This window comes from Paroedura picta, chromosome 1, assembly GCF_049243985.1.
Source record: "Paroedura picta isolate Pp20150507F chromosome 1, Ppicta_v3.0, whole genome shotgun sequence".
NCBI lineage: Eukaryota > Metazoa > Chordata > Lepidosauria > Squamata > Gekkonidae > Paroedura > Paroedura picta.
Window position 1 is genome coordinate 88,530,140 of NC_135369.1, and position 24,328 is coordinate 88,554,467.

A 24,328-nucleotide genomic window follows, 5' to 3' on the forward strand; every position below is an offset into this window, starting at 1 on the left:
TGAGCTGGGATATAAACTGTGAAAAGAAATTACTATAATGGGAAGAAGGTGCATCCAATCCTTTTATTTATATTCTTGGGTATTATTTTATATGCAACATGTTCCAAAAAAGACAGTTGAATAAAGCACAACTATGATGCCAATATGTTTATTTATTTGGATTTTTGGATTTTTATACTGCCCATTCTTTACAGCTCTGGGCAGTTTTTGAGACCAAAGTTATTGTCAGACAAAAACTGTTGCCTCTCTTCCTTTGCACTTTGCACTGATCTTCCTTTGCATTTTTTTTTGTCAGCTGAAGTGAATACCATCAATGAGAGCACAGAAATCCTTCATCTCAATCCTTCCATCATGACTGAATATGTTGGGGAAAAGACAGAGAAGAAGGCAGAGTTCTGTGATCGCTCTTGTGAGGAACTTGGATCTATGTTTACTGAACTCACGGGACTGCGTATTGTTGTCAATGGCTTAACAGAAAATCTACAAAAAGTGGTAGGTATCCCTCAAATGTTCAGACATTTTTTTGCAGGACTAGTTTCAGAAGATTTGTAAAAACCAGAATCATGACCTGAGAGCATAATCCTAAGCTTTTGTTTGGTTATAAACTGGTCACTACTACTAACGAGACCCATCTACATTTCAGGACTGACCTGAAGCCCTTTGTGAAATTGTCTGTAAAGGGCAAAGAGTGGTGGGATGATATATTACTTATGATGTCATCCACAGCTTGACTAAGCTATAAAGCAATAGATTTTTCATGCCTATTTTCAGTTGTTAGTATACCATTTGGAGATTATGCCTCAGCTGCAAAAGGGTTTTGAGCTGCCATCGTGTTACTGTGGCTTCTCCTGACTTTCCAGAAACCCCACAGCCATTAATTCTCATTAGCTAAGGTAAGTAATGCAACAAAAGAGTCCAGGAATAGCCTTGCTGTAAGGACAATACATTATAATGGGAGACAGCCAAATTTATGAATCCATGCCCTCTTGGCAAAAAAGGATGGACAGAAGATGCCCACCCCCCCCTGAGATGTTTGAAACTAGCCTAGGTTGGGGTGGGATACAATGGAGCAGTCCAAGGGCTATGGTAAAGCTATGGTAATGGGAAAACTCCAGCATGGAGGGTTATGATAAAACCGAGTACCTGTGGCACTGGTACAACCTGTGTCTCCACTGCAAACATGTGGTATAGATACACTTCTTGCAAGGCTGGAATAACTATATCATAGCAGTTAGCAGAAGGATGGGAACAGCCAGCTTGCCAAAACAGTATTATTTGCTAAGACTAAATGGAATTACGGATCAATGCAAACACCCTCAGTAGTTAATTACCAGACTATTTGTACATTGTGTGTAATAACCAGGGCTCTGAAATTCAGATTTGGACATATTCAGAAGCACCAAGTAATGCTATATTCCAAATATTTAAGAATAATTGTGAGCCCAAGTTTTATAGTTCTGGATATATATTTGGAATAATTCCTATTATTCAGAGCCCCATTGACTCCTATAGAAAGCAAGGCTAGGCTGCTTGCAAGAAAAGGGAAGTAAAACCTGATTCTCAGGCAGCATGGTCTGGCTTCTTGACAAATGAAACGGACATATTCCACAAACAAACAGGAATGAAGAGTATCTTTCCTTGATTGGTTGTGTTTTACCATGGTTTTAAGTCCTGATTGCAGTAATTTCCTAAAGTTGGCATTGCTACGTGGCAAGGATGTGGTGTGCATTTGCCACATCTTTTCAACTCTTTGGGGCTGGCATAGGTACTGGGAAAGTGTCAGAGGACAGAGGGAAAACTTTTTTTTAAGGGTTTTGCTTTTCTGTGGGTTTTTTGAAGCGGAAAAATGGCAATTCCTATCGACTTTAATGGGTTTTCAGAAATTCTGTATTTTCTAATTTCCAAATTCTGAAATTGAAGGAGCCTGATTCTGAATGTCAAATCTTGGTTTTCATGCTAGTACACATTCCTTGTAATACAATGCCACAGTGATTCCGTAATCTCTCTCTTTGTAGCAATACATACATATATTGATCATTATACTATGCATATACATCTTGATATGCTATTTAGGTTCAAATTTGTATTTTGTAATTTAACATTTGAAAATTCTTTTACTCTCTTTACTGTATTCCAGTAAATGTTTGTGTGTCTGTTTTAGAAAATGTATGTGCTGGCCATAGTGCTGTAACAAATAAACTAAACTAAACTATGTCACTTAGGAGTAAATGAATGTATCTTGTTATTACTTGGTTTGGGATTATGCCTGTTTTTCTGTGTGATATGGTTCAAGTTGACACATTTCAAAAAAATCTGAAGTACTCTAATGTGTGTCTTAAGAGTGAGATCATCTTCCATTCTGAGGAAGATGGCTGATGTTAGAAGAACAATTTATTTTTGGTAGAATGCATTGAGATCTGTGTAATTTTGCCAAGCACTAATAATAAAATTAGCTGAAAATTTGGGTCTGGAGGAACTGTCACTGAGTAGTTTGCTTCTTTTGACTAAAGCACTTATTAAGGTAAAACAAATATCCTTTCTGAGTATTTTAACTTTATAGTCATTGGGTAATTTCACATGTGTTGGCTTGCATATTATGTAAAGGTCAGCTTGCCTCTACTGATGTGTTTTCCCCCACCCCTTTCATTATACAGTCTAAGGACAATGAAATCATGTGGGAATTACTTGGCCCCAACAAAACACTCAAGAACCAAACAGCTTGCTGGCAAGATGGACGTGAATTTGCAAATAATGCACAGTGGGTTGTGGACAGCTGCACAAAGTGTACCTGCCAGGTGAGATTTTAACTTTGGTCCTTGACCCAGATCATTCTGGGTTTTTTCCTGGTCATGGAGTGGAGACAGATCTGGTTGCCCTGATGGATGATTTCTGGAGACAGCTGGACTGTGGTGGGTCAGTGCTGCTCATATTATTAGATCTTATGGCAGTGTTTGATGTGGTAGACCACGAGCTACTTGATTGTCACCTCATTGATGAGGATTTATGGAGGATAGCCCATCAGTGAGTTACCTCCTTTCTCTATGGTCAAAGGGTTGCAGTCAGAGAGAACCAATTGCACCTCTGCCAAATTCAGTGTGAAGGTCTAGAGGGAGCTGTTCTCTCCCTAATTATTTGACATCTTTATGCGCCCTCTCACCAAGCTGATCAGGAGCTATGGGCTTGGGTGCCACTGATATGAGGATGACACTCAGTTCTGTTTTCTGATGGGCAATTGACCAGATGCCCCTGCTCCCTGGCTGGATGTTTTGGTGTTCCATAGATGAGAACTTGCATATGATGAAGCAGTGATCACGATGGCTTTTGTAAAACTTTCAGGGCAATCTGATTCAAAAGACCTTCCATTGTTTGTTTTTTTCTGTACCAGTCCAATTATCTAACACTGGGATGATAAGGAGATCCAGATAGCCAACTTCTGTATGAATATCTCTTCTGTATAGAGGCTTCTGCTCGGAGTTTTTGCCTCCAACATTCAGAGATGTTGAACTCAACAGTGCTGTTCAAGTGATTTCCATCTTAGTGGCATAACCTTAATGGTATAGCTATGGAAGAGGAGAGATCGTTTGCTATCCCCTACTGGTCTGGAAGCCCCTCCACTAGTGACTTGGATTACAACCCCTCTGTCACACAGATGTCTCCCCTCAGAGCAGGCATGACTCAACTGGCCAGTGCTAGTTTGGTAGGAGCTGGCCATCTGGGCATTGGCACCCAGAGCAGAGTTAGAGATGGTAGTTCATCCCAGCGCTGAATGTGAATCTTATGTGGTCAAACAGAATTTGTGCAATGTACAGGGTTAGGGGGAGAGTTTCGCTGATGTATACATTTATGGGTCAAGTTGTCTCTCTCTCTCACACACACACACACAAAGTGAGGTGTTCAGTTGGTCTAATTACTAAACAATAGCCTTTTCATTTCCTTTGAATGTAGGAATCTAAGACAATATGCCATAAAATTACATGCCCAGCAGTGCACTGTGTCAGCCCATTATTTATTGATGGCGAGTGTTGTCCAGTTTGCTCTTACCGTAAGTATGTACATTATAAATCTGTAAGGTGGAGAGTTGCTAACTCGTATATTCCTACCTAGTTGGGTACATTCCTACCCAATGCAGTACCTAAAAGGGCAGCCTCGGGATGCTGCTTGTACTCATTAGACTTCCTTTGATGGTGTTACATTACCAGCTATCTGTATGGCTGTTGTTAATATATTAACCCCTTTCAGTGACTTTGGAAAATATTACCCCACTTATTGTTCTCTTCAGTGTTTGAAAGGTTCTCAAAGTACAGGGTATGGTAATGAGGTAAGAAGGAAAAAGAGGAAGCAGTAGAAGGAAAACAGCCTTTGGAGTGTTTTATGAGCAGATTAACACTAGCTTCAGGCCTGATTCGAACCTGTGATATGGGGTGATACAGTCTTCACACCAGAAACTTCCTCCTCAGTTTTTACAAGGCGGATTGTCTGCAAGTGCCCCTATGTGAAAATCACACATCATGTAGAAACCATATTGGGAGCTGAAGACCCAGTAGATCTCTGTCTGGATCTCTGTCTGGATCTGTATTTTATCAGGCCTCACTTATAAGTACCTAACAAAGCAGTGTCTTTATTTCCCCTTTTGATCTGTAGCTGATGACAGTGAAGAGGGTTGGTCTCCATGGTCTGAGTGGACAGAATGCTCTGCCACTTGTGGTTCTGGAACCCAGCAGCGAGGAAGGTCATGTGATGTCACCAGCAACACTTGCCGAGGTCCCTCCATTCAAACCAGAATCTGTTCCCTTGGCAAATGTGACAATCGCAGTGAGTGCTATAATTTCCCCCATTTTCATTGTAGCTCATTCTTTGCTTCTTGTTAAAAACAAAGTAAAATTTGGGGATTCAGTTTTACGCATGAAATTATTGTATCCCAATTGGAGAACACTGAGGTAACTTATTAACTTCTAGGGCTACCAATCTCCTAGTTGGGCCTGGGGATTTCCCAGAATTACAATTGATCTTCAGTCTACAGATATCAGTTTCCCTGGAGAAAATAGGAAAGACCAGATCTAATCGTAATTAACACCACCCAAACAATATGGAATGGGGGGAAAGCTCAGTTCCATTCTAGTTAGAAAGAGACCCAGACAACTAAGTATTTTTAAGGGGTTTTTACCATATGTTTTATTGGTTATATGGCTCTTCTTTTTTGTAAACCTCCGCGAGCAAGTTCTCTGGGTGTGTGTGGTATAGAAGTTGAAACATAAATAAATAAATAAATAAATAAATAAATAAATAAATAAATAATATGAAGGACCCCAGGGAGGGAGGATGGGACAGGCTAACTTCCGGTAAAAATCTTCAATTGGGAGGGTGAGCCAATTTCCCACTTCATTGGTCAGACTGCATTAGATAACAATGGTCGAGGCTAATAAAAGTCTACTGTATTATTATTTTTTTTTTAATGGGCTGGCACAAAACTGCAATCCAGCACAATAAACTGTGAACAGAACTTATAGCATTTTTATCCTACTTATTCTCCCCCTATCACAAAAAAAGCTCAAAAGAAATGAGAACTCAGTGTAGTATGCATGGGCCTCCCTTGTTCCATTTTATTCTCACAACCACCATGGAGGGAGGCTAGGCTTAGAGAGAATAATTGATCCAATGTTAACAATAGCTTCATGGCTGAGTGAAAATTAGAATCCAGGTCCCCCAAGTCTGTCTTAGAGTCAGTGTGGTATAGTGGTTAAGAGTGGTGGATTCTAATCTGGAGAGCTCGGTATGATTCCCCACTCCTCCACATAAAACCTTTGGATGACCCTGGGCCAATCACAATTCTCTTGGAACTCTCTCAGCCGAACCTACCTCACAGTGTGTCCGTTGTGGAAGGAAGAAATGAATATGATTATAAGCTGCTTTGAGACTCCTTAAGGTAGAGAAAAGTGGGGTATAAAAACCTACTCTTCGTTTTCCTCTGACTCTCCAAGCCAGGATGTGCCGATAGCTAACTGTGGCTGCCATAGTCAAAGACATTTGTGAAAACTGTCCTTAATCATTGATTATTGAATAGAATTTAACATTGCAAATGCATATTTTTCTTTTGGTACTTAGTAGACCTCTAAAGGGGATTTCAGTTGGAATTTTTGAGAATGTGAGAGCTGGCCCTTGACCTGTGACTATTCCCCCCCCCTTCCAGTACGTCAGGATGGTGGTTGGAGCCACTGGTCTCCTTGGTCTTCCTGTTCTGTGAGCTGTGGAATAGGCAATATAACTCGCATACGACTCTGCAACTCCCCGATCCCACAAATGGGTGGGAAAACCTGTAAAGGCAGTGGCCGGGAAACAAACACATGTGAAGGAGTCCCATGTCCAAGTAAGTTGTCTAGATTACAAGTGCTTTGTCGTCTGATAGGGAAACTCCTTGGATGTTTGTATTGAGAGCCAGTTTGGTGTAGTGGTTAGGAGTGCGGACTTCTAATCTGGCATGCCAGGTTCAATTCTGCACTCCCCCACATGCAACCAGCTGGGTGACCTTGGGCTCACCACAGCACTGATAAAACTGTTCTGACCGGGCAGTGATATCAGGGCTCTCTCAGCCTCACCCACCCCACAGGGTGTCTGTTGTGGGGAGAGGAAAGGGAAGGCGACTGTAAGCCGCTTTGAGCCTCCTTCGGGTAGGGAAAAGCGGCATATAAGAACCAACTCTTCTTCTTCTTCTATTCATCAGAGTAAGCAATTTTCCACTTATCCTGTCCCCTCTCAGTCAGCAACTGGAGGTTCCTGGAGCCAATGCAATCCATCAAGCCCTCCAACTGACAACTAGAAGTTAAAAACAAAAACAAAAACATAGACCAAATGGTAAAAGAAGTTTGAAAGTAGCCTGTGAAATTTCAGTTTTTACATGGGACTGCAGTAAAAGAAGTTGCAAGCACTGAAAGTATGCCTTGAGCCACCTTGCAGGGGCTTTATCACATTTCAAAGAGTTTCCTTTCAGAATATTTGTTGATCATGAAAGCTATAAACAGACTACAGAAATATGTTACAGACACATTTGGATTTCTGGGCTAATTATATCTTCCTTGTTCCTCTACAGCAGTCTTTGTTTCAGAGATTACTTTCATGGTTTGGGTTTAGCAATATGAGCATAAAAGAGACCTCTACATGAAGAGCAGAATGCTCTTCTTTGCTGTGTCCCATCCATCACATTTATTTAGTTAACTGAAGTAATTAAAGAGGAACCAAAACTGTCCCCAAAACATTTCCAAAAGATTTCAAGTTGAAAGAAGTGAGGAAGGAAATATTTTCTATGAAAATGACAGCATTCAGATTTTGTATTGGTACTTTGTTTCAAATTCAAGAGGCTGTGGTGTTTTGGTATTTTTTACACAACATAACTTTAGCAATAAACTGACCATATTTCTATTTTGTCTAGTAAGATTTGCTTGAAGTTGATTTCATAGAAAATCTGCTTTCTACTTTAAAATTACCATTTCCTTCTGGAAAGTCGGTCCAGTTTTCAGTACTTTGGAAGATGATAGAGTCTGGTGGCACTGACAAGGTTACCAGCTTTTATCCCCACAAACTTTTGTGAGATGTATGGAGCTCTGATTCATAAAGGCTTGTTTGAGAATAGGGTGCCACCAGGTTTTTGTTTTATTCTGCTGCTGTAGGATAGCAGAACTACTATCCACCTGGATTATCAACTTGGATTATGTTATTTTCCTGTTCTAGAGAATGACAAAAGGCACAATTCACAATTCAGTCATTCTAAATCACCCACTGAATATTATTACTCTGCATAAATGGACTATGAATACTGGCCTAAATCAGCTTCCCATTCTGTTGAGTCCGTGCAAAGATTTCTGGCTCCTTAATGTCAAGAAAAAGATTTTTGATGCAGTAAACACATGCAATTACATCTTTAGATCAACCAATTAAACCAGTGCATACTGGTACTTGCTTGTTATCTGTATTTTCTAATTTCTTGTGTTTTCTGCCTTATTTCAGTCAATGGTCGATGGGGCCCTTGGTCGCCATGGTCTGCTTGTACAGTTACATGTGAAGGAGGGATTCGAGAAAGGTCTCGCCTCTGCAACAGTCCAAAACCTCAGCATGGTGGAAAGGCATGTGTGGGAGATGTCATACAGTATGATATGTGCAACAAACAGGACTGCCCAATAGGTGTGTATTGGAAGGTACTAGATAGTTTGCTAATCTTTTCACACCTCTTCATTTATAGAAATACATGTCCATATGAGCTCTTTCTGATATTCTTCAAATATTCTGCTCGAGTATCCTGATTGGCTCTTTTGGAAACTTCCTATTCCTTTGAACAGACTTCCTCCCTGCTTGCCTTCACAACAGACAGAACAAACAGACAGAATGCAGAACAACAGACTCTTTAGTTACATCTATTTCTATACAAAGTTTGTTTCTCTTCTTAAAACTATTTTATTCTTTTAAGAAGCCTGGTGCTTTACTCTCTTCTATATTCCATCTATGCCAGTAGGCAGCACTACATTATATGGACCAGTAATATAGTTCAATAGAAAAGAGTTCCATAGGCCAGTGGTCCCCAACCCCTGGTCTGGAGACCGGTCTCGGTTCGTGGATCAGTCGATACTGGGCCTCGGCTCCTTCTTGTCCTCCTTCCTGGCTGCTGCCTCAGGGGCTGCCCTTCCACTCTGCCACTGGCTCACCTTTGGTGCTCTCCAGCGGCTGCCATGGCTGGGGCTCCCCCTCGGCATGGCACTGCGCAGCTGTTGCTGGCAGCGCCCCCCAGCGGGCGGCGGGAAGTCAGGGGCACTGGCAGGAAAGCAAGTGGAGCAGGGGCTCAAGCGGCAGTGGTGACGTCCCTCGGCAGAAGACTACCGCCCCGGGCCTCAGTAAAATTGTCAAACATTCACCGGTCCCTAATGATAAAAAAGGTTGGGGACCACTGCCATAAGCCATCATTGCTGTGCCTTCTTACCTGACCATGTTACATGTATATTTCATAGCAAGTATACTCATAGTAATTATCAGTACAGCCAACTGTATGACAGCCTACAAAAAAAGGGGGGGATGTTAATGAGTACAGCCAATTGTTGTTTTAGCACTTTTAAAGTGATACATTTTTTTCTTTTTTATACCTCCCTTCAAAACAATTAGCTTACTGTGGACAATATTGATGCTGTTTTGTACACTTTTGGCAGATGGATGTTTGTCAAATCCTTGCTTTCCTGGAGCAGAATGCAACAGTTACCCAGATGGTTCTTGGTCCTGTGGCCCATGTCCTGCTGGCTACCTTGGAAATGGAACTTTCTGTGAGGACCTGGATGAGGTACATGAGGTTTCAGTTTGCTGGAATATTCAAGATTTATGGTGCATTATATACAAACTAGGGGCAAAGCCCGTTGTCTCCAAGAATACAACGGGCGCTAGAGCTTGGCAGTGGGAAGAGGAAGGGGAGGAGTTGTCCAGTCTGTAAGGGCATGGGGTTGTCATGTGTGTTGTGTGGGAGGTTGTGGTGGCATGGTAGCAAATGAGGCCATGGGTGTGGAGATATGGGTGTCAAGAACCTGTGGTGTGGAATGTTCGTTGATTGTAGGAGAGGACTGACCTTTGGAAATTGTGGCATAGTGGTTACAGATGAGCTTTCCAGAGCCATGTCTTCAGATATGTGAAGGGAAAATCAGACTGGAGACTCTTCTTAGGGGAAGACTACATGGCAACCAATTCCCCCCAGTTCTGCGTCATTTCCTTTCTTGTGTGAATTAGGCCACATTCACCGAAATGCCCCTCTGCCCTAATACACATAGGGTAGTCACAGTACACAGGTGTCCACCCTGTTCCTTCTGTCTCCCATATTTTCACTGTTGGTAAAATGTTATGTGCCCACATGCTTCTTTCATGGTTGCTCCTTAGAAGAACGGATTTTTGTACCCTATTGCTTACTACCCAAAGGAGTCTCAAAGCGGTTTACAAACACCTTTTCCATTTGTCTCTCCACAATAGTCAACCTGTGAGGTATGTAGGGTTGTGAGAGATCTGAGAGAACTGGGAATGGGCCGCAATGACCCAGCAGGCCTCAGGTGTCTCAAAGCATTTTCCAATCGTCTTCCCCTTCTCTCCCCATAGCAGACTCCCCATGAGGGAGGTGGGGTAAGGAGCCTCTCAGGGAATCTGGCAACCCTAAGAGGAAGACTGTCTGTGCACAGCAGTCTTGACCTTAGTAAGGTTTTTAATACTGTTTTTTTATTTGCCAGGCCAAGGTTATTTGCCAGTTACTATTTCAGTTATGATGTGTCTCCAGACATTTACTTGTTCTCTATTTAGTTTCAGGCTGTAAATATTTATTTAGATCTTCCTGCACTTTCCAGACTCACAGGACTGATACTGGTCTGCCTGTCTGTGCCCCAGAATACAAACAGTTGCTGATAAGGGCTGGCCATAACCCATAGGCCAGGAGGGACACTCCTGCACCACTCCCTACCAACTGCAGGCAAAAATGGCTCATTTGAAGGCTGGACTCTGAGGCATTGTACGATTTTGAAGTCCCACCTCCAAACCTCCAGGAGCTTTGCGGCTCCTGATCAGGAGCTTCGCGGCTCCTGATTGGGCCCTCTGAGTTTTTATCCTGGACAGGGCCCGCCCTAACTCCTCCCCAGGTGGCCTTGCTCTTTTATTTAATAGGACCCTGTCCTATTTAAAGATAAGTGACTGGAAAATCCTGCTGGGTAGTAAAAAGGACAGCTAGCTAGAATAGCAAGGTTAAGGACCTCCTTGTATTTTAAACAATTTTCTTCTTGCCTCTAGCCCCTTGCCTCATTTGGGTTTTTCCTGTTGTTGTGAGAACAGTTAGTTCTTGTCCACTCTCTGGCTAGAGCAGACAAATAAGATTCTATCTCTCCTATTTCCAATACAGTTTGTTCTCTTTTTCAATAAATCTATTTTGTTCTTAATCAGTGTGTGCACAGCTTCTATGCATATTTAGACTCTGCCAACACAGTTTCTGTGGAAATATATCTTGGACCCCGCCCACTGTCCTTGTTGTTGGAGGTTTCCTACTGAGATAACTCAGTAAATCTTTCTGCTTGTTTTCTTGGGCAGTGTGTGGTAGTGCCAGACGTTTGCTTTAAATTAAACCAGAACAACCGTTGCATAAACACGAATCCAGGATTCCATTGCTTGCCATGCCCTCCACGCTACAAAGGAACTCAGCCTTATGGGGTGGGCCTCGAGGCTGCCAAGAAGGAAAAGCAAGTAAGTGTTGTTGAAAGAAGGCCAGTGGCCCATAACAAAATGGAAAATATGATGCATCCGGTATAATGAGTATGGTATAGGAAGAGAGTGCCATGATGGGAATAAAATGACCTTTCAGTTTCTGTCTTCTGTGCTATAAGCACAATTACACCAATCTAAGCAAATTACAGTCAATGAGCTTAGAAGGGTAGTAACTGTTTAGGATTGCTTCAGGGTTGCCAACTCTGGCTTGGGAAATTCCCAGACATTTGGAGGTAGAACCTTGGAAAGGCAAAGTTTGGAGGTGTGTGTGTGTGAATGCTCAGCAGGGATGTGATTCCATAAAGTCCCTCTGAAGTTACCGCTTTCTCCCAGGGAACTGTTTTCTGTAGTCTGGAAATCCATTGCAATTCTGGGAGAATGCCAGGACTCATCTGGAGGGTAGCAACTAGAGATTGTCCTGAAAGTCTTATGTGTTGCTTAGAAGCTTATTCTTTTGCCAAAGAAAGTCCCAATAAGACTGTGCTATAGGACAAACCTCAGCTTCGAGCAGCTCACTGCCCATACGGAATGATCTGCTCTGTGCTTGGCAGCTCAACTGTCCTGTCACTATGATAGGCAATATGAACAGGATGTGTCTCAGGCTTCTGGTGGGGTTGTCTCTTTTGGATGCTCAGTTTTTGTCCAGACACAATTCTTTGCTTATGTTTGTGTCTCCACTTACTTGCTCTAAGTGTTCAAACATCTTCTGCATGATGGTTTTTCACATATACTATTCTCCAACCCAATTTGTAGAATGAGTTTTGATTTCCAAATGGCAGCTGTACAGAAGCTTGCAAAATCAAGCCATAGTAATGCTTAATCACATTTCAAGGGAAATGTTGCTTCTGTTTCAAGTATATCCACTGAAAGGAAGAAAAAGAGTTTGCTGCATCAGAGCTGCCTTCGCTACAGTTTATATGGGGTCCTGCCCTGCAGTTTACTTAGCATAATTTAGTTTGGGTACTGTTTTTTTTTTAATTCCTTTAATTCTTACTGAAGCATAATTTGAAACTTTGTGAATTACCTTTTCAGGTTTGTGAGCCTGCAAACCCTTGCAAAGATAAGACGCACAACTGCCATAGATCTGCAGAGTGTATCTACTTGGGACATTTCAGTGATCCTGTTTACAAATGTGAATGTCTGACAGGCTATGCAGGTGATGGATTTATCTGTGGTGAAGATTCTGACCTTGATGGATGGCCTAATAATAACCTGGTCTGTGCTGCCAATGCTACCTATCATTGCATCAAAGTAAGTAAGAAGAAGAGATCATGGAATAATCATTAATGTCTGAAGGAATGGTAGCTAAAGGAGTCAGTTGCTGACTGCCCGTGTGGGTGAGACATGTGTTAATTTCTACTGATAGAACTGTGAACAAAATATATCACTGGTTCAGATACTCACTTATTGTCTGGTGACAAACTCTTAAAACACATTGAAACACAGGCAGGAATATACTCTTGCCCTATATTATTGCTAAAACCCTCTTGAGGACTGTTAAGCAGAGCTGAATAAACGTGTAAACGTGAGGTAATTGTTAGTACTGCATTTGGTAGGGACTACTGTTTTTTCTAATGAATCTCTTGTCTCGTTTTGCTCCCATAAACTAATATTGTTGCCTAATTGGGATTATAAAAATACAACAAACTAACACAGCTACCTATGCTAATGTGAATTAACTTTATGTTCCTTCCATATATTTCCAGGTGCAAGAAAACTGCATGCTTTATTTATTTATTATTTGATTTTTACCCTGCCATTTTTGAAAAGGACCCAGGGCAACTTACAGTAAAATTGCATATAAAGTAATTAAATATGATGCAGATTTAAAATTTAAAATCAGATTTAAAATTCAGCAAGTCCAATTGGAAAATCCCATAGCTGCCTCTTATAAATTATTAAAATGGATTTCTGCCTGGGGTGCCATATTTATTTATTTATTTATAATTGGATTTATATACCGTCATTCGCCAAAAGGTCTCACGGCGGTTAACAATAAAATATAAAATCAAAGTAAAATATGGAATGCTTAAGATGTTGCCTGTGGGTGGACACTTGGGTAGGGAGGCCAGCAACTTCTTAATGTTAACTCTGGCCTTTACCATAGGCCTGGCAGAACAGCTCTGTCTTGCAGGCCCTACAGAAGTGGTTAAGGTCCCACAGGGCCTTGATATCATCTGGCACAGCATTCCAACAGGCCAGGGCCAGGGGCGAGAATGCACTTGCCTTGTTTGTGGCCAATTTAACCAATTTTGGGACCAGAGACTCTGAGAAAATTTCAGTTGCTAGATCTTAGCACACTTTGGGGGGTGTAACCTTAGTACACTGGGAGAGACAGTCCTGAAGATATGAGGATCCCAAACCATATACCAAAACTTTAGACCTGATCCGGTCTCAGATCTGGAACCAGTGCAGTTGTTAATCATTCTCATTTTCCATATATTTGAGGTGTCCCATCAGCTGTTTGATCATTTTCAGTATCCAGACTGAAAATGTTAAAGCAAGTTTCTACATGTAGAACAAAATTTATTTCCTTTGGAGTCACATACATACAATTCATGGTTTGCTCTGATTAAATATCGAAGCTTTGCATGAATTAGACATGCCAATGGCAAGAACAATGTAAAAAGGAAGATTAATGAACTGTGCTTAATAATTACAAAGTAATGCTAAAATTAAATTTATTGTAGATCATATCTGTTACATTGAGTAGATACTCTGTTTTATAAAGTTTCATAATTTCCACAGCTTGTTATTCTAAAAATGGCTCCTTCTCATGCCAAAGCCCAGAGTTCTCCACATGATGTAACCTAATTATTTTTCATAGAAAAGATATTCCTCATTTTAAAATGTTTTATTCCTCATTGTTCATTATGTAGAAAATTTCTGAACCATAAATTAAATTCTGAACCATAAACTTCAGGGACAAAATAGGATGTGACTTAATAATGCAATAGGAAGGAACTAGGAATAAATATTTCTGCTTATGAACAGGAAGGTAGTACTAGACTTTTGTGAAGTGCAAAATTCAAACACTGAAGCGTTTCAGCATTGGCTGATGTCTGCTTGCTAGTTAGTTCATATGGCCAACTCAGCCTTTACAGTTCATATTTCTTTCCCCCCCCCCCCCTCTGTTGTTCCTGTCATCAGGACATACTTCATTGGACTCCAGAAGCAATATGCAAGATCTGCATTCATGAAGAACTTGACATATTGAATCCATTTAGAAGAGGTTCTTCCCACAATCCCAGCCTGTTATTTTTGTAATACATGTGTGGATTTAATAGAGCTTAAATGCTTTTTTGAACAATCTAACAAAATTGTCAGGTGGTAATCATCATGACATAGTATGCCAGTGTTAACAGTATTATCTTGTCCAACCAAAGATTGCCTTCCATTACCTACCAAAACTGGATGAAAATGGATTACATATGCATTTGAATATTCTGGCTTCAGAATCTGATTCTGAACTTCCAGATTCCCTTGTGAGGCACATATAATGAAATAATGTTGTTTTGTGTGTACAGGATAACTGTCCTCTTCTGCCTAATTCTGGGCAAGAAGACTTTGATAAAGATAGAAAAGGTGATGCCTGTGATGAAGATGATGATAATGACGGGGTGGAGGATGATAAGGTAAGCTCTTCTCCTTCAGTAAGACCTCTTCTGTTCAGAAAAAAACCTCACGTATATGGACAGCATTTTGAAATTGCCACTATATCGACGCATGTTCTGATTTCTTTAAGGATCAGATGACATGTTGCTCTGGGCTATAGTGGATCCATGTATCATACAGTACTGAAAAGCAGTCTCTAGCCTAATATTAGCACAGGAGAAGTTACAAAAAGAAAAGGGGAAAAGCTTGTTCTGCTGTGCAGACATTTCCCAACTGAAAAGGTCCCCTCTCTCATGTGCTTTAGTTCCAGATGGGAAGAAAAGGCAGCCAAAATTCACCTCTTTATATCTGTCAAAATTTAAAGCATCTGGAGATAGGGAATTTTTAAAAATCAGGCGAATGAGGAAAAATTAAACTGAGTGTTACAGACCTGAGCCACATATATCCTCTGTATCTGTTTCTCAGGGGGGAAAAGATATGGTACATGGAAAATATTTTATTATTTTTTTTAGCTGGATAGGTCAGATTATTCCACTTCTTTTACAGGGGGCAATATATTATTATTATTATTGATACAGTTTCTCAAAAGCCCTGTTTGCAAATTACAGTAAACACATGTCCAATTTGTTTACGGTGTATGCTTGATTTTTTAAAATGCATGTGTTGAGTTTTGTTCAATGTGTGTATAGCTGAATGGGTGATACAAATCCCACCTTTATGCAGGTACTGGTTCCTGATTTCAATTGCATTGGCTTTTTCTTATGTATGTCCATGTAGGATGTACAGGAATTCATCAAGTGAAAAGAGCAGAACAATCCAGGGGTCGGTTTTAGGCATGTGTTGCGTTTGTCTGAGGAAAAGCTTATTTCTGAAGAGGTTAAGATGATCTCTTATATTAATCCACCAGAATGTGTTGAACATACCTCACTGAGTATTATTATTAGCATCAGCATGAGGTCCATTTGGGAATCCCAATGGAAACATAATTCTGAAATAAAATCAGAGTCCAGTAGCACCTTTAAGATCAACAAAGATTTATTCAGGGTGTGAGCTTTCAAGTGCAAGCACCCTTCGTCAGACCTTTTGTCAGTGCTTGCATTCAAAAGCTCACGCCCTGAATAAATCTTTGTTGGTCTTAAAGGTGCCACTGGACTCTGATTTTATTGTGCTACTTCAGACCAACCCATTTGAAATGATTCTGAAATGTATTTCATGTATAGAAGGAGAAAATACTTATTATAATATAATAGTTTTAAAACTCTATTTGTATACCTTTAATAACATTTATTTAATCTTGTTTCTCTTTTTAGGACAATTGTCCTCTTCTTTTCAATCCCCGGCAATTTGATTACGACAAGGATGAAGTTGGTGACCGTTGTGATAACTGCCCTTATGTGCATAATCCTGCTCAGATTGACACCAATAATAATGGAGAGGGAGATGCATGTGCAGTGGATATTGATGGCGATGGTATATTGAATCATTCTCCTATATCTTGTATTTATTCAGCATTGCAGCAACAGGTTCAGAATAAATTTTGATTTTTTTTCCATTTGGAAAAACTACTCCCACTTCCCAATAGTATGATATTACAGCCTAACACTCTCAGGCATGAGTTTGAAAAAGATTATACATTGCACAGCCTGAAGATTCGCTTAGCATTGAGCTGGCCACTGAGCGAACACAACAATATTATAATACTTATTCATGATGCAACAGATGAAATTGCTTTCACATACATTGGTCAGCCCTGATCTATGCAACCTGTTGATTGTGCAACTAGTAGTAAAAGAATGTAAGTGGAGATTCACATTTAAGTTCACATTAGAATGTGCATCCCATTCCAAGCAATGTCTTACAGAAAGTGAGGAACTTCTCACCAAATCCTGCTGTTCATAGTTATATATGGAAATTTCAGCCATGTGTATTAAATCATTGCAAGAAACTCTCATGATCCAGCCACAGCTGTGCATTTTAAAATCCCATTCATTTCAATGGAAGAGTTAAATATATGCTTAAATCATTTCCAGTGAAATCAATGAGACTTGAAATGATTTCATGAAGCTTTGCTGTGCCCAGTATTTTTTTATTAAACCAAATTTCTGAAGACTATTTCTGGTTTTACAATAATTCTAACATTTTGTTTAGATTCATTTTAATTTACTTAAGAATCTACATCCTGCTTTTCTATGTAAACCTAAGGTGTCTAACAAATAGAGAAGCACATCTCAAAATACAAAACATCATTAAAGAAATAAAAACATCTCAGTGGAAAATATAAAAAGCTCAGTCCAATTAAAACTCATTAAAAAAAACCTGCAGGCAGAATCCTCTGAAAAGGCAATGTTTAAGAGTAGCAATTTACATTTTACATAAGGTTATAAAAGCTGCAGACATGGACTCTGCTATAACTGGTTCGGCAACTTATCCTGTCAAGTTGGGTGATATACAGAAAAGAAGTATTTTCTGTAAATGTCCCCTCTCCTGTGATTCTTTATTCAGAAATAAACTCCATTTTATTCAGCAGGATTTATAGCCAGGAAAACATTCTTAGGATTGCAACTTTAGGATTGGGAGAGGTTTTTTTTTTAAAGACAATAATATTCATTTAATATATTTGAGTAATCTTAAAAAGAATGAAAATACAATTATGGTTGAGCAATAGCCACAATCTTGGGTAATGATCTGCCTAAAGTATGCCTAGTTGATGTTCCAGCCAAATAAAATTTCTTTGCCAAACCAATTTGCCAAAAACCTCTGTGGGTGGAAAGAAAATTTCTTTTGGGGTGCCAGAGTAACGACAGTCCTGAATAACACCTCTGGCTATAGAGGGAGGGGTGATGTCAGTAAACAATATAGTAAAATGTAGGGCTATTCAACAGGCAACAGTAGGTCCTGAACAGAAGGTCCTGAAAAAATCGACCAGTCCAAACTTCTTTGGTGTTTTTTAAAAATACTTCAGCATTTGTGGTTTGGGGCACAGTTTGGAATAAGAAGCATCAATATCCATTGAAAGAACGTTGCTGCTTCATATCCTGGTGGCTTAATCCCAGTTTTTAGTACTGGGAAGAAATTAACAGTGAAACCTTGGATTTGGTTCAGAAAACAGTTAAAAAGTCAGCTGTGCCTGTCAGCTGACTCTCTAAAATGTCTCAAAGGCCATTTACGCACAGGAGGTTTCATGCCGTGCTGCAAGCTGGAGTTTTAGTCATCACAGGTTTCCCCACCTCTTCCTGCACCCATATGGGGGAGCATTTGGTCCGGTGTGCCTCATCCGCCCTCGATATATGCTCCTGCATGGGGGCTGGGACAGTGAAGTTCCCAGTGTGTAAATGGTCAAAAAGAGGCAAAACATTGATGCCTCTTGGCTACTTTCTTGAAAACTCATAAATGTTGCACTGCAAAAGTGGGATCTAAGCATATGGTTTTATTGGTATTGCTTTTTCATCCTGGCAGATGTTTTCAATGAACGAGATAATTGCCCATATGTCTACAACACAGACCAGACCGATACAGATAGGGATGGAGTTGGTGATCATTGTGATAACTGTCCACTGGTGCACAATCCTGATCAGGTAAATGGGGACTGAACGAAAGGATTCAACATACCTTGTAGATATGTGATAAACTACTACACAGCTCCCTCTCTGAGGTATGCTTTTGGGTGTCTCAACAATGGAATGAAGATCTAAGAGATGCTTGGTGTTCCCCCTCATCTGCATGTCTCTACTTATTGGGGGATAAATTATTTCAAGATGTAGGAAAATGAGAGAAAATAACAACTCCTACTAAGTTTACTTTCAGTCTGATGTTGGGTTTCCACGTGTATGTTAATCATTCAGTAACTTCCACATGGTAGCTTACAACTGTGAAACAGCCTAGACAGAGATTCTGTCTTATCCTGCAGGAAAGCACAATACCTACCAAAGGAGACATCAAGTGAAACATTTCTAGTGTTTATACATGTATGATATGGCACAAGGCCAGCAGGAGTATTGACCTTCTTTTGGCAAGAGTTTCTTCTACTCCCTGTTTCAACTCTGATTTCTGAAGAGGAAATAAGGGCTTTTGCTGTTTTGCAAGTACAATAGCAAAACATATACTCTTGCTAAAAAAGCAAATGAACAAAACTTTCATTGCCCACTTCTGCTCATAATACAAGTTTCATGCACCAGTGTGGTGCCTCCTAACTTGATCACTATCATGGCAGGACCTAAACAATTTACTGACTGAGGCAGAAAATCTAAATGACACCCCTGTGCTGGTAAAATACTGTGACAAATGAAATAACTGACTAATAATGAATAGTACTCTACTGATGCATATTTCCATAGAGAGACCTTCTCATCCTGTCTAATGGTAGGAGGACTGGCCTTGACAGGGCAAAAGAGAAGCATCTTTTATAGTTCCCTAGAAAATAAAACCTTTCTGGCAATCTCACCATAGCATGGATTTTCACAAAATTGCTGTAAAAAACTTTCTCACTGGATGTGTCAATGTGGAGGAACACATGATTTCATGGAGAGACAGCTTGGTATAGTGGTTAGGAGCACAGACTTCTCATTTGGCAAGCCAGGTTTGATTCCCCACTCCTCCTTCATATGCAGGCAGCTCGGTGACCTTGGGCTTGTCACAGCACTGATAAAGCTGTTCGGACTGAGCAGTGATATTAGCGCCCTCTCAGACTCACCTACCTCACAGGGTGCCTGTTGTGGGGAGAGGAAAGGGAAGGTGATTGTAAGAAGATTGAGACTCCTTTGGGTAGAGAAAGAAGTGGTTTTCTTCTTCTTCTTCTTCTTCTTCTTCACAGAGTAGTTCAGCAATGGAATAGGCTGCCTAAGGAGATGGTGAGCTCCCCCTCACTGGCAGTCTTCAAGCAAAGGTTGGATGCACACTGTTCTTGGATGGTTTAGGATGCTTTGGGCTGATCCTGTGTTGAGCAGGGGGTTGGACTAGATGGCCTGTATGGCCCCTTCTAACTCTATGATTCTATGATTCTTCTGCTTCTTGCTGGAACAAGTCATATGTGTGCCTGAGTGTGTGTGAGAGTATGTATGTGTGGGGTTTAGTTGTTGTTTCTTGGCCCATAGGCAATTTCAAATTAGTAGCATAAGTCCTAGACAGAAATGGGCTTTCCCAGTCTTGCATTAGTGCTGTGCCCTACATACTCAGCATTCTGTTCTGAAAGGAAAACAGCCCAGTTTACATGGGATGAAGATTTTTCTGCTCAGAACCAAATGCACAGTTATATTAAAGGCAGATATGAATATGAAAGTGCTGGGTCTGCGGTGAGCTGAATGCATAATTCTACAAAAAAGTCAGTCTTCATTTGCAAAGCTCCAGTACTAAATGCTTGCCTTTGATTTGGGTGAATGGTTTGGAATGTCTAATTGTACAAAGTTATTGCTGCCAGCTTCTCAGAACTTATAAAAAGGGAATGTTGCTGAGGTCAAAAGCAGCCACTCATATCTAAAGAATGTTGCTTGGGCAAGACTAGTTTCTTTGAAGAAGTCCAGCTTTTCTTCGGTTCATCTGTAAAATCTTACCAAGGGGCCTGAGGCTAAAATCAGGAACATTGAAGGTCAAAAGGATTTCTGCATTGCCATTGGCTATGTGAAAACAATTGCAGCAATTCTTCTGTATATAGTTATAATGCCTATTTTGTCAAATATCCACACAGCACATGCAATAAGGGCTCCGTGCCAGAAGAATAGGTCTGAGCTAGTCATATGTCTTTTGGAATTTTAATATTTTGTTGAAGGGAATTTTATTAATTAAAAATGTTAAACTATCATCCTTATCCACAAAGTAAACAAAAGCAAGTAATCTGGTTTTTGGCCTTAACCAACCTCTGTTGCATACAGGAAGCAAAGATCTTAGTAAATCTGTTTCCTAAACATCTCTCAGTTTACACATTAAAACTGGAGGAAAAATGAAACAGGCTTATACGGATAGATTCAGATGGGTAGATGTGTTAGTTTGAAGCTGCAGAACAAAGTTGGTATCTGACAAAGTATAATGCCATCAGATTCAGCATGCAGTGCTAATCTGGGCATTCTTACTTATTGGAATCACAAATTCACTGCAGTGACTCATGTAGAAATACAATAGGCTTTTATGAATTGGGAGCCATGGGTTTATTGAAGCAGAGATGAAGGAGAAAAGTTGGTTTTTATACCCTGCTTTTCACTGCCTGAAGGAGTCTCAAAGTGGCTTATAATTGCCTTGCCTTCCTCTCCCCACAAAAAGCACCTTGTGAGGTAGATGAGGTTTGCGACTCTTAACCACTACACCAGAAAACTGAAGCAACAGCTAAGCTGCAAAATGTAATTTGGAAGCCATTTAATGTACTATTTCTGATTTTAAGAATTCCCTTCACCAAACAGTGCAACTATTGGCTGGTGTATAATTATTACTTGGGATGTGCCATGACCAAGATTCCAATTCTAGTTGTTTTTTCCCCTTTAGACTGATATAGATAATGACTTGGTTGGTGACCAGTGTGACAACAATGAGGACATAGATGAAGATGGTCACCAGAACAACAAAGATAACTGCCCTTACATTTCCAATGCCAATCAGGCCGATCATGACAAGGATGGTAAAGGGGATGCTTGTGATCCTGATGATGACAATGATGGGATCCCAGATGACCGAGACAACTGCCGCTTGACATTCAATCCTGACCAAATGGATTCAGATGGTAAGAATACTTCACAACAGCCAAGCCTATTCTTCCTTTTTATATTCTGTTGCAGCCCATATGTGAAAGCACTCCCATGAGCAATTTATTTTACTACTACCTCATTCCTGTTATAATAATGCCCCCATGAACAGTTCATTTTTACATATCTGCAGAATGACAGAAGTGTGGTAGCCTTCCTCCTCAGTCAGGCTGTTCAACCAAGTTGGAGCCACAGATAGAAAACCCACAAATTTTGTCAAATGTTGATCTTACCCATTTGCAGAATACCACATTCAGAAAGTTTTGCTCAGGTGAGCAATATCACTGAGAGTTGGAATTTCAATGTTAGGAAGCCAGTCATATGTACAGGAAAATAGACCTAATCACTTCTGAAAGGAACCATAGTTTGGGATTGGTGAAGTTGCTAGTGAGGGGATGTAATATGTGACTTCAGCACCTACTTAGCTGTTAAATCAGATATTTGTACGAATGCATTTTTTGCTGAAATTCCCAAGTTCGTATCCAGCCACAACAAGGCACTAAATTTAATACCCAAATAAACCCATATCTGCCTAAGAGACTCTAATTTGAGTACAATGACACCTCTAAGATGACTACCTACTTGAATCTATCTTCCTGGAGGAAGTGGCAGGAGCACTGAACTCTCTTTTTTCTCTTCAAACACTAGGCACCCCCCAAAAAATATAGATCATGAATTTCTAAAAATATATATGGTGACTTTATACATCACCTAAGTTCCTTGAAAAAAGGATAGGATAAAAACAACAAAATACAAATTAAATTTAGGACAGGGAGGACTGTCAAAAATAGAACAGGTGTGAAGAACCAACTTTGAGATAGCAGGCCTCCACAGAGATTGAAAAGATGGTGGGTAGGAGAATTACTTTTGTTGTGTCTTGAAGGAAAGTCAGCCTTGTCTGCAGTCAGCACCAGAAGGAGCCTTGACAACATATGTCCTGGATAATTAAAGTCTTATTTGGACAAAGAAACTACTGCTTTGATGTTGGCAAAAGGAATATAACTGGGAACATTCACTTTTCCCCTTAAGTGTTGGGAGAAATACATTCTGGAGCATGCAGCTGGTCAGAATTTGTATTTCAGCTTGGCTGCCTTCCAATCAGTGAATGGAATGTGGAGCCATTTTCTCACAGAAATGAACTGCAGGAAACATTTGAGGTGTTTCACTGTCTTCTCTTTGATTTTTGACTCTTTGAGTTCATACATAGCAAAGTCTGTCCTTAAAATTAAATCATGAGGTACGGAAACATGCCTCTGAAACATATAGACAGCTTTTGATAAGAGATATTAATGGAGATTCTTGCTAATAGGGTATGTAGGAATTATACACTTATATGGAAATGGATATTATGGTAATCTCCTTATCTTTTTAGTTCTTAGCTATGCATTGACTGTATATAGCAACCATGTTGCTATGCTATAGTATGGTCCTACACTTCAGTAGCCAAGTTGGTTCCCACACCTATTTATTGTTGCCTAACTGGGAAGAAGGGCGGTAATCAGTTGGAAAATACTTATTTAGCTAGCCCTCCCCACAAACTCACACTCTTCTAGCAAAGTAGAAAGCATTGGGTTATTCCTATGAAAATACAGTAAGCTTGCAGAATGAGAAAGTAGAAATCACGAGTATGAAATTTCAGTTCTATTCTCTGACATTGAACAATACTTAACATTCCTATTACACTAACAGCATTCAACACATTTTGTCATCTGCATATACAACATACGTTTCTCTATGCAAGGTGGATGGGAAATACTGTATTGGGATAGTATTGAATGAGAAGGTTCCTGTTAAGATGCTTGTGATTGATTTTAGTTGTTAATTAATTTAATTTAATCTAATTTAATTCAATTATTACTAGACTTATATGGCCAGCCAACTCGGGGCAGTTCACAACAATGAAAAATACAATTTAAAACCAAAACAGATAAGAACAAGCAGCCCCAACCAACGCCACTACCCTCCCTGCCATACATTGGCTGGAAATGCCATCTCCAACCATAGGTAGGGTGGTTTGAAGGGGGAGCCCAATTGATGTTCTGCCACCCAGCCTCAACTAAATGCCTGGTGGAAGAGCTCTATCTTGCAGGCCCGTGGAACTGTGAGAGCTCTGTCAGGGCTCTCAGCTCTTCCCAGAGCTCATTCCATCAGGTCAGGGACAGGACTGAAAAGGCCCTGGCCCTGGTCAAGTCCAGGCATACCTCTCTTGGGCTGGGGACCACTAACCTGTTTAGATTTGCAGAGCATAATGCCCTGCTAGGGGCATAGGTGAGCCCTCTGGTACACTAGACCCAGACCAAAACCTTAAACTTAATCCAGAACACCACTGGCAACCAACGTAGCTGCCACAGCACAGGCTGAATATGGGCCCTCCATGATGTTCCAGTAAGGACCCTTGCAGCTGCAACTTCCAGGTCAAGGATAAGAGCAGGCCAGTGTAGAGCAAGTTACAGAAGTGCAGTCTGGAAGTGACCATCATATGGATCACAGTGGTTAGGTGTTCTGAGACCCGGTAGGGCACTACTAGGCTTACTTGGTGTAGGTGGAAAATGCCAACTTGGCTACCTTTGTGACATGAGCTTCCATGGAAAGGACAGCATCAAAGGTCACCCTGAAATTCCTGACTAGAGATGCGATCTCCAGCTGTACCCTGTCCAGGCTGGGGAGGTGCAGTTCCTGATCTGAACCCTTCCTTCTCAGCCACAGGACCTCTGCCTTGGAGGGGTTGAGTT

General features: G+C 40.5%; 1 protein-coding gene across 1 annotated transcript in view; it reads left to right on the forward strand.

Annotated features, from left to right (window-relative positions):
- THBS2 (thrombospondin 2) overlaps positions 1-24,328 on the forward strand; it is a 56,603-nt gene that overhangs the window by 21,385 nt on the left and 10,890 nt on the right. Inside the window, exons 5-17 of the mRNA XM_077347072.1 lie at positions 296-492; positions 2,655-2,795; positions 3,946-4,042; positions 4,642-4,812; positions 6,188-6,364; positions 7,999-8,172; positions 9,186-9,313; positions 11,083-11,235; positions 12,289-12,507; positions 14,784-14,891; positions 16,182-16,341; positions 18,328-18,446; positions 21,340-21,574. Coding sequence (XP_077203187.1) covers positions 296-492; positions 2,655-2,795; positions 3,946-4,042; positions 4,642-4,812; positions 6,188-6,364; positions 7,999-8,172; positions 9,186-9,313; positions 11,083-11,235; positions 12,289-12,507; positions 14,784-14,891; positions 16,182-16,341; positions 18,328-18,446; positions 21,340-21,574 — 2,079 coding nt within the window. The remainder of the gene's footprint in view (positions 1-295; positions 493-2,654; positions 2,796-3,945; positions 4,043-4,641; positions 4,813-6,187; positions 6,365-7,998; positions 8,173-9,185; positions 9,314-11,082; positions 11,236-12,288; positions 12,508-14,783; positions 14,892-16,181; positions 16,342-18,327; positions 18,447-21,339; positions 21,575-24,328) is intronic.